The sequence below is a fragment of the Aquila chrysaetos genome, chromosome 5 (assembly GCF_900496995.4).
Source record: "Aquila chrysaetos chrysaetos chromosome 5, bAquChr1.4, whole genome shotgun sequence".
Lineage (NCBI taxonomy): Eukaryota > Metazoa > Chordata > Aves > Accipitriformes > Accipitridae > Aquila > Aquila chrysaetos.
The window spans coordinates 49,673,595-49,689,181 of record NC_044008.1 but is presented as its reverse complement, the minus strand read 5'-3'; the positions used below and the strand labels follow the sequence as shown (position 1 = coordinate 49,689,181).

Sequence of the window (15,587 nt, the reverse complement as noted above, 5' to 3'; positions counted from 1 at the left end):
CTTTAGCCAAAAAGACCTTGTAATTTCTTTGAGAAAGCTGATAGTATCATTAGGTTATACAAATGGAACATTAAAGAGATTGCCTTCAGAGGGCCTTCACTATGTAATTTGATCAACAAGGACTCTCTTTGATATTGCATCTCTCTTCAGCCCATCATTAACTTCTCTCTATAAATTGATCAAGACTTGTAACATCTGCTCTTGTAATCTATACATTGTGACCTGGATGTGGGATAGGAATATAATATGTTTGAGAAGAGTGCTCTCTGTTGGATGATAGTAGTCATTTAGCTGGCAAACATGGTGTCAAGTGTGTGCTTCTTTAAACCTTCATGATGCTATGAGTTTCAGGAATTCATCTAGAATGCAATAAATTCCTTCTTTTTTAATTATTTTTTCTGAGTAAAATTTTTATTTGACAGCTTGTAACTTTTTTTTTAAAGCATCAGCTTCTAAATCATATATATCCTGAAAGATATCATCTTAATTTTGTTTACTTTTAGCATGTCACAAATCCAAATGATAAGTTGGCAGCCAGTCCTTTGGCTTCTGATAATCTTAAGGAAGAAGTTCTGAGACTCAGAAAGGCTAATGAAACTTTGCTGCAAGAAGTTGAGGTGAGACAGGGATGCTGCTTATCCCTAAAAAAACCCCACCACAACCCCCACCCTGTGCTAAAACCTGCAATTAGAAAAGGTTCTTTACAACCCACCTATTACTTGACTCTTGTTCATCCAGAACCGTACTTCAACTATTGAAGAACTGAAAGAAAGTGAGGAAAAATTGAAAAGCTTAAATCAAGATCTCTGTTGTCAGATGAGAAAGATGGTTCAGGATTTTGATCAGGATAAACAAGAAGCCATTGACAGGTAAGTCTGTTAACTCTGTTTAGTTCCATTTGTGAACTCTTAGCCTGCATCTATAATCTTGTACCAGCTATGTGGTACAAGGGCAGGTCAGCATTAGAAAGCTGGTTTCTTTCTTAGGGAAAAGTTGATCCCTGTTCAAAAGGGGGAAAAAGGTAGTTTTTTCCTTTCTTGAAATTGTAGGTGTGAAAGAACTTATCAGCAACATCATGAAGATACAAAAGCACATTTTGAGAAAGACCTGATGGAGAGGTATGCTGCAGAAAAACAGCAGCTTATTCAAACTTATGAAGAGACAATCTCGCAGTTAAAGTAAGACTTCACGTTTCTTCCACTTTTACTGAAACTTTCACATTTCCTGTCTGGCTCTCTGTGCTAGTTACACTTTTTTAAAAACAGATTTTCTCTCCTGTGAGTGTAAAGACTAATTGACAATAAATAATCTGTCCTGTGAAGGGCTAACATAGATGACCTGAACAGAGAGATGACTGCAGTGAAGGAATGTTACATTGGAGTCTGTGGGGAGAAGGACACCTTGGAAGCTACTTTAAGGCAGAAATTTGAGCAAGAGCAGCAGCTGAAGGAAGAGAAGGTACTAATGGAAATACCTGTAAACCATGTCATTTCAGATTGTTTTTAAGATGTAATATCAGTAAGTGTATTTAGCTTTGTAATTGTTTGGGGAAGATATTTGGAAGAGATGCAGCTATATCAGAAAGTTAATACATGTGACCTATTGGTTGTTAAATTAACCTGCTGTTGTGTCCTGGGGTTTAAAATATTGTAGAAGTAACCCTTTCCAATAGCTATTCATTTTCAGGTAGTCAGCTTTTCATAATTTTCACTCTTGAGGACTGTTCAGTCAGCAGTGTGAGGTTTTACATTCACGAGACGTTTTCCAAAACACTGTATGACAATACATGTTTTCTTCTCCCTATATAAAAGTGATCTGAAAATACTGTGGCTTTTTAAGTAATAATAAATTCAGGCTGCTATATTGATTAAAAATTTTGCTTTTCTGAAGATACCAGTGTGAAATGACTAAAGTAGGTCAACTGTCTTGCTAAGCAAGTACGGTAAAGAGGTGCAGCTCAAAGTATGCTGGGAATAAAGATGCTTGATAAGAAAACTTATTTTAGAGTAATAGCCTATGATAACCTCTGCTATCAAGCCTTAAAACACCTCCCTTTGAGAGCTGAATCTCTTGTCCAGGTGTCATCAGTAAGATCAGTGCACTGGCTCTAGAAACTTAATCATGTCTCTCATGTATTCTCATCACTTTGTACCAGAGCACCAGAGCAGTTTGCTGTGCCTTGGAGAATACTTTAATTTTAAATGTTTTAATTTTTTTTTTTCCCCTAGCTCAAGAAACAGCTACTAGAAGAAAAAGAAGACTCTCTTAACCTTTTGAGGACTGAGCTTGAAGAGAAACACAGCAGTTCTATGATAGCAGCAAAGAGGCAGTGGCTGGAAGAAAAAGAACAGCAGGTTGAAGAGGAAGTTGCATTAGCCAAAGTTCACTGGGAGAAGGAAGAAAAAGAGGTATGGAACCTAGGCCAGTTATTTTTCAATTTTTTGTTGTTGTTTTGTTTATTTTCAGAAGGAGAACTTGTATGTAGACAGGCTTATGCACTGTTATTCTGCCATTTGAAGTGGCTTTTAAGGATCTGTCATTTAAGGAGCCTCTGAAGAAGTCAGTAGGTATTACACATGCTTAAGATTTTGGAAAAAAACCAAACCAAACAAACCAAAACCCTAGACTTTGTAAAGTAACATACAGAATGTCCTGAATGTCACAGCTGGTAATATGCTGGAGTTTTCCACCCTGATCCCTGGGTGAGTGGTTACGCTTTCTATTGTTTCATTCAGTTATCGTATAGAAGTCCTTTGTGTATCCTATCCCATAGAAGAAAGCTGTGATGAGTTGCCAAACTCTCTCGTCTCTGAGCATGGTTTTTCTCTTCTCCTGTTAGGGAAGATTATTGGTGTAAACAAAGTTTTGTTTGTTAAATACCAGTGAAATTCTAGTTATTTGGACACTGGGGAGATTTTCTTAAAAAATATTTTTTTCCTTAGAATAAAGAACAAGTCTTTGCAAAAATACAAAGAGAATGGCAAAGTAGGCTGGAAGAAACGAGAAGAACTGTAGTTGAATGTAATGACTGCAGCAGCCAAACTGACCGAGTAACAGTTGTGGATGAAGCTTCAACTAAAGAATTAGAAGGGATTGTTGGAGTCCAAAGGCTGCAGATCCAGAAGGCTCTGAAAGAAAATATGGCCTCTGAAGAGGCCTTAAAAGAATTTGAAATAGAACTGGAAAATAAATACCGTAAAAATCTTGCCAGCCAGGTAACAAATAATTGTTCTGTCTGCCTGGATCCTGTGAAACTGCCATGTGCAACTAAGTCACCTAAAAAAAAAGAAGTGTTCTCTTCCACTAACTTTCTCTTAAGCTCAGTAGTTGATATTTGCTATATTAGAAATAAATTTAAAAAAAAAAAGTTCTGAAGAAGCTGTAGCATGTAGCTTGTTTTTTCTAGCTGTTAGTTTTTCACACAGTTGGACAAGTTTTGCAGGGGTTTTGAACAGAACTGAGCAACGCTGACTTTGACTTAGAGTTTATACCATTTTGTTAACAAAAATAAATTTAATATTCATCATTTTGGTATGATTTTTGCATCAAGAAATGCATCAGATGCTGCTGGTCTGATTCTTTCAATTTCTGTAAACATAGGCAATCCAAACTGAAATCTGTTCTTTCGTTGCTACATGAAAGTAATAATAAAAATGTATTTGGTGGTGGTGACTGAAGCAGGTTTTTTTTATCTGCTTGTAGGTAGATGCAGCTTTAACCCAAGCTCATGCCAGGTGGCTGCAAGAATTAACAGACCTCAAAGAGTACAAAGTAAATCTAAAGATAGAACAAGAAAAATGGGAGAAGGAACACAAAGAGACTGCAGCAAAGCAGGTAGCCCAAAATACTTGTTTATGTGTATTGCTAAACAGTTCAGTCTTCCAGATCCCATATATTAGTGAGGAATGAATGTAGACATAGGCTGAGAATCATTAAGGAAAGATGTTTCTAGTGTACTCTGGTTCTGATCCTTTTTTTTTTTTTTTTTTTTTTGCCTTATAGTATTAAATTTTATTAAATAATTTGAAAATAATCCCTAATAGATTCATAATGACCCTGTGTTATATTTTATACATATATAAATGTATGCATATATTTATAATGACTGTGCTTATATATTCACCAGTTAGCCCTAGTTCTCTCAGCTGCTGAAGAGAAATGGAAGAAAGAATATGAGAATACAGAGAAGTCTGGACCAAGAATGAAAGAACTTGAAGAAAAGGTAATTTCTCTCAAGAAGGAATTGGAGCTAAAGAAAGAAGAAATCCCTGCAGCTATCAAAGCAGAACTAGCAAAAGCCCGTGCTCAGTGGAACAAAGAAAAGCAAGAAGAAATCTTGCAGATACAAGAGCAAAATGAGAGAGACTACAGATCATTCTTAGATGATCATAGAAACAGAATTAAAGAGGTACTTGCAACAGCAAAGGAGGATCTTGCAAAGCAGAAAAATGACCTCTCCATTCAGAAACAGGCAGAAATAAAGATGTTACTAGACCAAAAGCAGCGAGAATGGGAGGCTCAGGAAACAAAGAGACTGAAAGATGAAATTAATCGGTATGAGGAGAAGACTCTGCTTGAGCTTGAGTACCTGTTGAGTGAAATCCATGAAGAACTAGTCAAGTGCACACATAGTAAGCATTCTTGGAAGGATAAGTGTTTTGATGCTCGTGTTCAATTAAACCATCAGTGCAAAGACAAACTGAAGGCTTGCTTACAAAAGGCCTACAGAACCACAGTTCACACGATTCTGGAAAAGAAAGAGCGAGAATGGAAAGAGGTAATATTTCTGCAAATTATAACTGCCAACCAGAAAAGGGATTTGAGAAGTCGGACTCATACGTGTTTTCTCCCAATATAAAATATTCATGTAGTCCTGAGAGTCCAAGAACCCAATATTTGAGTTCATTGATAACAACAGTCCTTTAAAACTGTAAGAGAGGGCTAAATCTACTATTAACAACTGAAAAGGGAAAGGATGAGTGTAGATTTGACACCTTCAGTCTTTAAAGAAGAGAAAGCCAGGTTAGGAGTGTTGCTCTCTAATGACAAGATTCGTAAATTAAGGAGATGAATCCTCCATCCTAAGTTTGGGAGCCTGTTGCAGGCTTTTGTGACCTCTTAGGTGGGTTCAGTCATTAAGGCCCATCTTAGATTTTTGCAAAGCTGCTGCGCTTTTTTTTTAAGAAATTTAGCAGTTTGTAGTGGTGATCGTATAGTGATTGTGGATCATGTTACTCTTCCCCCCCGCCCCTCGCCCCCAGCTTCTGATACAAATAAAGATAAAAACAGTAAATCCTTTTTGCAAATTATCTGTCGTAGAACTGAATAACTGACAAGCTGATCTATCTCGGGAATAATAGTCTTGCTTAACTTTATTGTGGCTCTAGGAAATCCTTTTCAATGTGCCTGCCCAAATGAGGAAAGACATTCTACCCTCTTCTAGAAGAGTTTGGGGCTAAGTAGAATTCTGCCCAAAAGCTTCTGTTTCTGTTGTTTTGGCAAATTCCTCTTTTTGCAATGCTTATGCTTGTAGTAAGTTTTTGATTATGGGGAGCATCCCACTGGAAATGCCAATGCCACCCAGCATTTAGCAGCTGGGGAATTATCCAAGAATAGGACAGAGAAAGAAACTCTTGTTTTTCAAGAAAAGGCGGGACAGGGGGAAATGAGTATGAAGTGATTTCTCATGACAATATTACCCAGTCTTCTAGTGGTAATATGTTTCTGTTCAGAAAGTGGTCCTTTAAAGTTTTCTTGACATGAGATATTTTCACAATTGTAAAGAGAATCGGAAGTTTTTTTGCTATGCCTGATGCATCTTCTGTAATAGATATGAATGTCCCCTGGTAAACTGATATGCCTTTGAACTTCAAAACGTTGGTTGGCTTGAACTACCTTATTCAGCAAAGTCTTTGTAATTTTTTAGTAATGTCTTCTCTTATGCTACCATTATAACAATAAACAAAGGAGTTACATTTTTCTACATGACTTACCTGTCCCTGTACTACCCATGTGTGTGCAGAAGCTCTAAATGAGTCCAACCCCTTTTTCTGCTGGATATGCTGTTTAAAAAACCAAGTTAGCTTCAACTATTCAAAGACACTGTATAGTTCTGCAACGTTAAGGGCTACTGACATTTCCAAAATAAATAAAACTCAGGATAGCCAGGTACTGCTGTTGCAGTGAATTACACTAAGTAAAACTTCTGTATGCTAGAATACACATTTTCCTCAGTATTTGAGCTGCAGTCTACAGTTCTATTGCAAGTTTAAAGCACCTGCATTACAATTACTAAAGCTACTTGGTGGCCAGGGTTGCTTGTTTTTATGGCTAACATACTACTTACCTACTTTAACATAGTGTGGTACACTTTTTTTTTAATGTGTTGGATTTTCAGGAAGTGTTTTCAATTGCAGAAATATGAAGAGCTAGTAAGTAATGTAAATAAAGAAGCATGCTCTTGCCTGCAACGTGGTGAAGGAGAAACTGGGGACGTGACAAGACCTCCTGTGTACAATGTTGGACACCAAGCAGAAGCGCAAGGGAGGCTAAGGAGACAGCCACCCTTGCAGGAAACTGGAACAGACAAAGGTATTGGGCTTGTTTTTAATCTGGCAAATTGTATATCATCAACTTAAGCTTGTTAGTAGCAGTCTTTAATAGTTGATGTCTTATTGATGACTAATGCAACGCTAGTTGATTAGTGAATATTTGGGTGAGAGAGGAAGATGCAGTTCTTCTGACTGTGAGGTTGTTTAATGTTGTGTTAGCTTATACTATGTTAAAGTCACAAACAGTGCAACAAATGGTACTGGTCTCCAGCTTACTGATTTAATGCTACTAGCTTTCTGCTTTTTAAAGTCATTCTTCAGGAGTAAAGAAATAGCTGCTGTATCTGCTGCAGGTGTAAATACTCTTTGGGGGTTGTGGATCTGAACATTAACACCTTTGGTGTTTAACAGCTTATAAGCAAGCCAGTGTTGATCATGATGAGCAAGGTATGGTCTAAACTATGTCGTGTAAATGGGTAATACTAAATCAGAGCTCTGAAGATCGAATTATACTATTTGCTCTTGACATTAGACAAGACAAGGAATTCTGCATTCATGTAAAAGATACTGTTGTGTCAAGAATTATACCTCACCTGGCATGGTGTTTTTTCCAATAGTTTTGATCAAGAATGTAGTTGAAAAAATGCAAATCCCTGGGTGATGTTTCTCTCTTCTTTTCCTTCCTTACTTCCCGCTCCCCCTCTCTCCCCCAGTGTATACTTTAGCATTGTAGCTCTTCTCAAAGCTGTCACATGTACTATGGCAAAGCTGGAGACAGTGTAGCTGGGGAAAAACTTCATGGGAGGCCTAGCAATCTCTCTGGGGCTTTCTGTTTAGTTTGAATTCTTATGCAACCAAAAAACATAAAGCAAGAAAACCCAAGAGAGTCTTTGGCTTTATGCCTATAGTGTGGCTTGAATTCCTTCAACACCAAAATAACAAACCATCTATTAAACACAAAACAATACAAGCAGTGCAGCTCTTCTGTCTCTAGAGCTCCCTGTCCTGGTTATAGGGAGCAACCGTTGCTCTCCTGGAAGTAGCCCAGTCTTTGTGAATTTCTTAACTTAACTAGACTCAGCTGCATGTGAGGCTTCCCAGCTGGGAGAGTCTCCTTCAGTTGACTCCAAAAGACCGTGCTTGGCTGTTGGGGGTGGGATGGTTGGTTTTTTGGTGGTTGGGGTTTTTTTTGGGTGTGTGGTTTTTTGTTTTTGTTTAAAAAAAAAAAAAAAAAATTCAACCTACAAGTCTCATATTGCTGACTGAAGACTTAAATCATTACTGATGGGAGGGCATTGAGGCTGTGAGGGCTCAACAACTTGATATATGCTGCTGCACCTTCTATAACAGGATTCCAGCCTCTTGTGATTATTTTAATTAGACTAATGTGTTACATAATTTCCAGCAAAAGAAAGACTAAGTAGAGCACTGGGAACAGTAAGGTCAGGTTTGATTTTTTTTTTTTTTTTTTTTTTTTTTTTTTTTTGTCCCATGGCTGATGTGTAACTTTCAGCAATTACTGTTGCAGGTCAGAAATGTACAAAAAGGAACCTTGGGTCTCAGGAAAATTTTTGCTGTGAACACTGCTGCCAGGAGCTTGAAAAAAGAGAGGCTGTGTGCCAGGACTTAAAAAGAGAGCTGGAGATAGCCCGCAAACATCTTCAGCTTGCTGTGAAAGAATGTGAAGCTAAGTCAGAGCAAATCCAAGGTTAGTATTGTTTGTCACCTAAAGACAACTTTGAATGACTCTGCCTTGCTGGCTGCATGAGTCTCATCTGTTGCATCATTTAGTTTTCAGTGGGTGGAATGGGTGTTTGTGCATACTTAAACCAAACAACCCCCCCCCACAACAAAAACCCACAAACTGACCTTCCCCTCCCCCCCCCCGAGAAACCCCTTCACCCTCTTGGCTTTAAACATTACTTATTGCTTTAGTGCTCTTTCATGTGTACCAGGAAAAGAATAGAGGAAAACTGAACATGTGGGAGATGTTCTTTGAATACGTGTACATGTGGATTCCATTGCCCATGAGGGTTATACAGATAATGCATGCGTGTGTACATACACACATATACTTGTATATGAGTCAGGGAGTTCTTCAGTTGTATCCTTTGGGGCTGTACTGTTATTGTGCACATACTCATCCCCCCATAGCAGGAGTATAAAGAGCAGAGTGGCCCCAAATGTTACTTGGTTCCTCTTGGCACCAGTAGTAGTAAGCCACTGACCACAGTTTTCTTGTACCTTCCTGCAGTTAATAATAGCTTGAAGCTGTAGTTCTGTTTTTCTTTCTTTTTTTTTTTTTTTTTGTAAACCTTAAAGTAGGTTTTAAGTTGGCTTTATTTAGTCTCTTTTGCCTTTTAAGTCAAGACATTCTTTTTCCTTTGTGTCACTTTGAAATGAGAAATACAGGACTGAGCAAAGGTCTCTAGTTCTTAAATCTTTCTTTCCTATGTGATGACTGTCTCTACCAATGATGGATATGAAATATCCACTCTGTTTTTGGAAGTCACTGAAAGTAAGGCTTCTGCCTGTAGTATGGAAATAAGGCTTTTCTGAAGCTATTTCTGATGGAAGAAGATAGTGCATAGTAATTTGCTTGAGATTCCTCCATTGTAGGAGACTGCTTCTGATTCAGTAGTGGTGTTATCCAGTACTCTTGTTTAATACGCATCCCCCCTGGCTGTGCGGTAGTGTTGTTTTGTTGTGATTGCCTTCTTTTTGCTGTCCAACATCTTATTTTTGGCATTCTCAATATCTGTTATCACCTTCTGTGCACAGACTGTGATAGTGTCTGGTGGTAAAACCTCCCTGAGACTTGACCATCAGTTTAGTCAATTGCAATATTACCTGACTTGATCTTGATACCTGTGCTTACTTATTGTGCAATCTGTTGCATCATGTACATCTGTTGTCCTTTCAGGATAATAGACTCCATCCTTTATTACTTAACTTGGTAGAAGTCTCTGGCCACAGTAAAATCTGGGCTAACGAGGATGAAAAGTCTTTAGCGTATCAAACCCCTTTGCTGTACCTGTAACTACTCTGGCGGCTGGGTCTCCCTGTATGGGCCTGGCATGTGGGCTTTTCACTCAGAGGAAGTCATATTGATTCTTCTGTCTCCGATAGCAACAAGAATTCATTTTGTCTAGGTTTATTTCTGAGAGGATTTGTAGGAGGAATGCCTGTTTTGCTTTGTTCCTGTGCTCAAGAACTTTTTCTTTCCTGCTTGAGCATAATGTACCATATGGAGCACAGTTCCCATTCACTTGGTATCAGAGGAACTCTATCCTCTTATTCAGCTGTATTGAAGTCAGTAGAGGTCTTTGTTTTAAGGAGCAGAACAAAGAGAATGATGTTTTCTCTGAAGGAAAACATGTTGGTGATTGAATAAGAGGATCATTCTCCCTGCAGTGTTTTAATCAGTTGAAGCTGTACACAATAGTGTTCAGGGCATTTTTTTTTTTTTTTTTTTTTTTTTTTAGGCTCTCCTTAGAGCATGGCAGGAATTGAACTTGCTGAAGGTTCTGGTTCATGAAAATTCTTAAACTGCATCCTGAGGGTCAGTAACTCTGTAGAATTGTTTGAGCATGCCTCAGTGAAAGGTCACTGTGGCCACTGTAAGCAGGTTTGGTAAATGGTCAGCTTGGAGAGAGCACATGTGAGGTAGTAGGTTGTACCAAGTGACTAAACAGTCTTACTTGCCAAAGGCTGTGGTTTGTGTGTTGTGTTTTGGTTGGTTTTTTTTTTTTTTTTTTTTTTTTTTTTAAATGAAAAATCTCAGTTGCCTGCTCTAATAAATTTTGTGCTTGGTGAGGAGGCATAAAATGCTATATGTTTGCAAGGGAAAGGCTTTTGCCAGCTTGCAGATGTGTGATCAAGGCCAGGTAGGTAAGTTGCACAGATTTGTGTAATATTATTTCTGTGCTCTTTTGTCGACAACCATATAGTGTGTAAACTTCCTTGGGGACTGCAGGAAAGATTGGAGGATAATAGGAGGTCTGTTAATGAAAATAGAGCCTACTGCTGTCACCAAGGTCATCATGGTTGCAACTCTCAACTGCTCAAAATGAGTTTTGGACCACAAATGAGGATCTCTGAAGGCCATGAATAGCTTATATCTGTGTTCTAGGATGGCTGCTTGCTTTTTGCTTTTCTGCACATCATCCTAGAGAATGAAGAAAGCCAAACTTGTCTGTGTCTTTCCCAGGGCTCAGGTCCTCATATTCTACCGATGAAAGCCTTGATTCTTCCAGAAGGAAGATTTGTCTTTAAGACATGCCTTCCGTTGTGTGGTGACAGTCATTGTTTTCCTTAGGCCATGGTTCACATGAGAAATTTGGTGGCTGGGTGCAGTGGAGGTATCTCCAGCATTGAGTCTAGGTGTTCAATTCATGTTGGTTTTCTGTCCTAAAATAGGAAAGCTAGTAATCAGCTGTTGATTTTTATAGGTCTATCCAAGTTTCTCCATCAATTCTTCAAGTTATGCTAAACACCTGTACATTTTTTTGAAATAATTATTTGCTTCGATTAGATTACATAGCTAACAAATAGGTTTTAAGGTTCTTTAACTTTCAGGAGATGGCCCACAGGTGGACTATCTGTATGCCATGATCAGCAGTCTTCAGTATCAGCCTGAAGTCCTATGCTTTGGGCTTTTTCAGCTCAACTGTCTTCTCATTCTTTGTGTTGCCTCATTATATTATATGCTTCTTAGTAGCATTGAGCAGAGTTCAGCATGGAAGTATGGAAGTCCAGCCTTCCTCTGTAATAGTGGCTTTTGGTCATTAAAAGAAAAGCCAAACAAAAAAAACCAAACAAAAAACCAAAACAACCACCAAGTTTTATCTTTTACCTCGCCACCCCAAAGAAGGCACAATTGCTAACCCGCAAATTAATAATTTTTTTCCAATGTTTGTCAAAACAAGCCTCATTTTTTTTTTCTTTTTTTTTTCCCTGTCCTTTCTCTACATGTACACCTGGTATCTCTGAAGTTTTGCCTCCAGCATAGTGTTAGTAATGGCATATGAAGGCTTTAAGCTTACTCAATTACTATATGAGATGACTTTTATATTCAGGCTTCATTGAAGTGTATTGTGATCGATTCGTATATGCTTGTTACTGCAACAGCTGTACATTTGCTTTGTGACATTGAGCTCTTATAGCAGAAACAGCAGTTTATGTAATAACTTCTGTTGAACTTAACTTGAATTTAGAGAAGTGCAGTGAATTATGGTTCATCTCTTTTTTTTTTTTTTTTTTCTTCTTCTTATAGAAAATGAGAAGGTTCTACAAGCTCTAACTGCAGAAAACTCTGAGATGAAGACTAAACTGAAAGACCTGGGAACACCACCAAGGTATTTAAAAAAATCTGCACAAGCTGATGGTTTTTTGTTTGTTTTGTTTTTTTTTTTTTTTTGTAAGATATAAGCTGCTGTTCTAAGCTGCTGTTCTTGTGCAGTGTGACTTATGTGCATTTCAGGTCACTGTCAAAGGGAGGCGTCTCAAAACCTTGTACATCCTGTGACTCTGTGAAAGGGCTGGAAGAAATGCGTGCTCAGTACATTAAAGCTGTGAGCAAGATTAAGTGTAAGTACTAAAGTCTTAGCTGAAAATTTAGGAGAGCAAAATAATTTACTTTGTCATTTCCTCCTCCTTCAGCCAACTTGCACAGGAATCTGACAGTCAAATCGCATGAGAAGTAAATTTTTCCTTCATACTAGAGTGAATGTGAGACATGGAATTGTTACCATAATCTTGGACAAGGTTAATTGCAATGGGTGAAGCTTTGTTATGCCATCCTTGCTTTGTTGCACTGTATTATGTTTTTTAAAGTGGTAAAGCGTATTTTGAGAACTGATCTTGTATCTCCAGCAAACAATCCACCTACCCTGCAACTTGTCCTGAGGGAGAATCTGCTTTTCTCTTGTGCTGTATCCTGCCTTCTGGCTTAATCAGCAACCTTCTGGCTGAGGAGAGAGTGTTAACTGTAGCACCAGGTCTTACTTGAGGGCAGCAGGTCTCCAAATGCCAGCTGCACTGCTGTCAAAGAATTCGTAGACCTGCATTTTACCAGCCAATATTCCTCCCAAATCCCTGTGCCTAGTGTTTTCTATTGCTGCTGAAGATGCAAAATTGGACAACTGAATTCCTGTCTGACGCTTCATATCAACCTGCTCTGGTCTTCAGTGGCATTTATCCAGTAGGGAACATTTGGCACAAGAATTTGGGTGGAATGTTGGCAGGTAAATCCAGGCCCTTGCTGACTTGCTCCAGGTCTGCTAGACAATCCCAGTTTTTGGTGTTGGCTTTTTTTTCCCCTGCTGGGAGAAAACTGGTACTAATGAAGTGTGTTTGTAGGTGACATGCTTTGTTATATTCGTGAAAGTAAGGAGCGAGCTGCTGAAATGATTAAAGTGGAGGTTTTAAGAGAGCGCCAAGAAACGGCACGGAAAATGCGTAAATACTATTTGACATGCCTTCAACAACTTCTTACTGATAATGGGAAACATGAAGGGTAAGTTCAAGTATGTTTGGAAATTACTGTTGGTTTTGAAAGAGGTGTGTAGATGTTAGTCTGGTGTTTGTCCACCTTGGAGAAAACAGTGTCTAACTGCCTGACAGCCTTGCCAGTCTGCTCAGATTGGCACTGCCGAGCAGTCTGGCATACTGTCTTGTCAGTGTTCTTTGACTCTTGCTAACACTACCTTGAAGTAAAATGCAGAGTTGAAAAGGAATTACACTTAAACTTTAAATTTTTTTTTTTTTCATGTTCTGCAATTCTTGGCAGAGCTGAAAAGAAAATAATGAACGCTGCCAGTAAGCTTGCTACGATGGCTAAAGGACTTGAAACACCTCTTCGACACATTCCCCAAAGCAAATCTACCTGCTCAGGTATGTTGGATTCTATAGTTGTTCTCTTCTTGATCATATTGATTTAATGCATGTAGTAACGAAAATGCAGATGGAAAGTGAAGTACTATTTATTTATAAGCTTGCTAATGGAAGTGTAAATATAAGCTGCCTATTTTGACAATGCTTACAATTCTTTATTTAAAAAAACCCAACCAAATAGAAGAACCCAGTCCTTCTTCCAGCATTAACATTTCCTTCAATTAATCTATTTCCTTCCCTCCTCTCCTAGCTCTGCTGTTAAATTCTGATCTACAACCGGGAGTCAAGTACTCAAAAAGAGATTGCATGCTTCAGACAAGGTCAAACTGTATGGAAAGCAAATCATGTAGTGAAAGCATTACCAAAAAAGCCAATGATAAAGTCGCCCAGAAACGTGTACCACATGACTTGAGACAGCAGTTTGATGCAATGCAGACTGAAACTCAACCTATGCTTCATGAAATAGTGACTTCAAATATTCAGAACGGGAATAATTCTAAAAATCTGGATGGTGCTTCAATAGATGCTCTGCCAGAGTTTTATCCAAATGAAAATGGAAGAAGAGAAAAATACAGCCCCATCATAAATGTAGACAAAGGACTCGTGTGTGCTGCTAGTACTATAGCACGTCAGAACGCTCCTCCATCTGCTTTTCAAGTAACAATAGAAAATATGCATGCACCCAGCTTTACAAATGGCCATGCCATCTCTGGGCCCACTCATCATATGCTTAAGAGCAAGAATGATAGAACAGTCTTGAAAGAGGATAAATGTGTCCAGTCATGTGGAAAATGGAAAGCTAAATCTAAAAGAACTCAGGAATTTGATTTTCAAGAAACTCCAGAAAGAGAGGAAGGAAGCAGCAGTGAATGGAGTTCTGTGAATGGAAGCCTGCATCTGGATTGCAGTGATACGCCTCTCTTGAACCTTGAACAAAAAGCCAGTACTAATGTGCAAGCACAGACTGCATACTGTGAAGAGTTTCCTCACATCAGGTCATTTTCCCCTGCAGATGAGAATGTTGTTACTACTTGGAGAGACACTTCTAATGGCAATGGCAAGATTCTCAGTACAAAAAGCAGCACTGAAGTTTGCAGTAGAGGCCACCTGATAACAAACCCAGAGCATACTTCATTCCTCAACTCTGACAAATCAAATTCTGCTGTCACACAACTCAATGTATCGCCAGATTCAAATGTAGGAAAATGCTGCAACAAATGCTTAGAAAAAATCAGCGTGGGATCCCCAGTCTCTTCAGCAAGATAGTGGTTTTGATAGCCCACTTTCTAACTTGAACCAATACCAGTAATTCCTCGTTTGAAGGAAAAAAAGATAACTTGATATGTAAATAAAAGTGTGAGGACTGGGGAGAACCTGTTCTACTGTGTCCATTTCATGACCAATGTGACACAATTTGAATGTTACATGAAGAAATTCTATAAAGTTACTTGAAATATTAATGCAGAGTTTTGTTTACCTTTGTAATAACACTTTCATAATTGTTTATTGTGTATTATATACAAATTTATTAAACAGAATCTATTTTTATATTAAGTTTAGCTTGCAGTGTTTATCTAAAACAAAACTACTGTAACTTGTGGTAACCTTTTTAAATAGTTATGAAAATTCCTTCAGAGCTCAATGAGAGATGTTTTAGGATTTGTTTGAAGTAAGTATTTTAATTGACCCTTCCATTTTGAAGGACCCCCTGTAAGCCTCTGCGTGTGTCCCCATAATAAAAGTGAAAATACTTGCATTTTTTCATTAAATAATTATAACAAATCACATTTCAAGTATTCTTCCCTTTGGTACAGCAAAAAATAGCTTGTACTGGGCAGAAGAAAGGTATAAATTAGAATAACCATGTTTTGCAGGTGTTCCTTAAATAGCATAGGTTGTCAATCTAAACTGAAGATGTAGTAATGTTCCTCCTGATGCTTAGAAAGCTTATATTTTAAAGGCCTGCTCACATTTTGAAGAGAAGTACAAAATGTATCTTTTTTTCTAGACTTTTTGCTTTCCTTGGGATGATATTTCATTTCTAGTGATGCTGTGAGGAAAAGAGACGTTTTGCTGCTTGCTTACACAGCGTGTGATTAAATCATACTTGTTGCGATTAATAGTATGGTTATGAGCCAGCAA

General features: G+C 38.2%; 1 protein-coding gene across 3 annotated transcripts in view; it reads left to right on the top strand.

The window, feature by feature from the left end:
* Positions 1-15,201, top strand: part of CEP152 (centrosomal protein 152) — a 31,159-nt gene extending 15,958 nt beyond the window's left edge. For 2 of the 3 annotated variants that reach the window (XM_030015930.2, XM_030015931.2), the window contains 15 exons: positions 504-617; positions 739-869; positions 1,050-1,178; positions 1,323-1,458; positions 2,229-2,408; positions 2,943-3,215; positions 3,703-3,834; positions 4,127-4,777; positions 6,417-6,591; positions 8,080-8,259; positions 11,827-11,908; positions 12,034-12,140; positions 12,912-13,068; positions 13,342-13,445; positions 13,696-15,201. In XM_030015930.2, coding sequence (XP_029871790.1) covers positions 504-617; positions 739-869; positions 1,050-1,178; positions 1,323-1,458; positions 2,229-2,408; positions 2,943-3,215; positions 3,703-3,834; positions 4,127-4,777; positions 6,417-6,591; positions 8,080-8,259; positions 11,827-11,908; positions 12,034-12,140; positions 12,912-13,068; positions 13,342-13,445; positions 13,696-14,711 — 3,567 coding nt within the window. In that variant the 3' untranslated portion in view covers positions 14,712-15,201. The remainder of the gene's footprint in view (positions 1-503; positions 618-738; positions 870-1,049; positions 1,179-1,322; positions 1,459-2,228; positions 2,409-2,942; positions 3,216-3,702; positions 3,835-4,126; positions 4,778-6,416; positions 6,592-8,079; positions 8,260-11,826; positions 11,909-12,033; positions 12,141-12,911; positions 13,069-13,341; positions 13,446-13,695) is intronic. The other variant, XM_041123866.1, reaches the window with a different exon arrangement.
* The last annotated feature ends 386 nt before the right edge of the window (positions 15,202-15,587 follow it).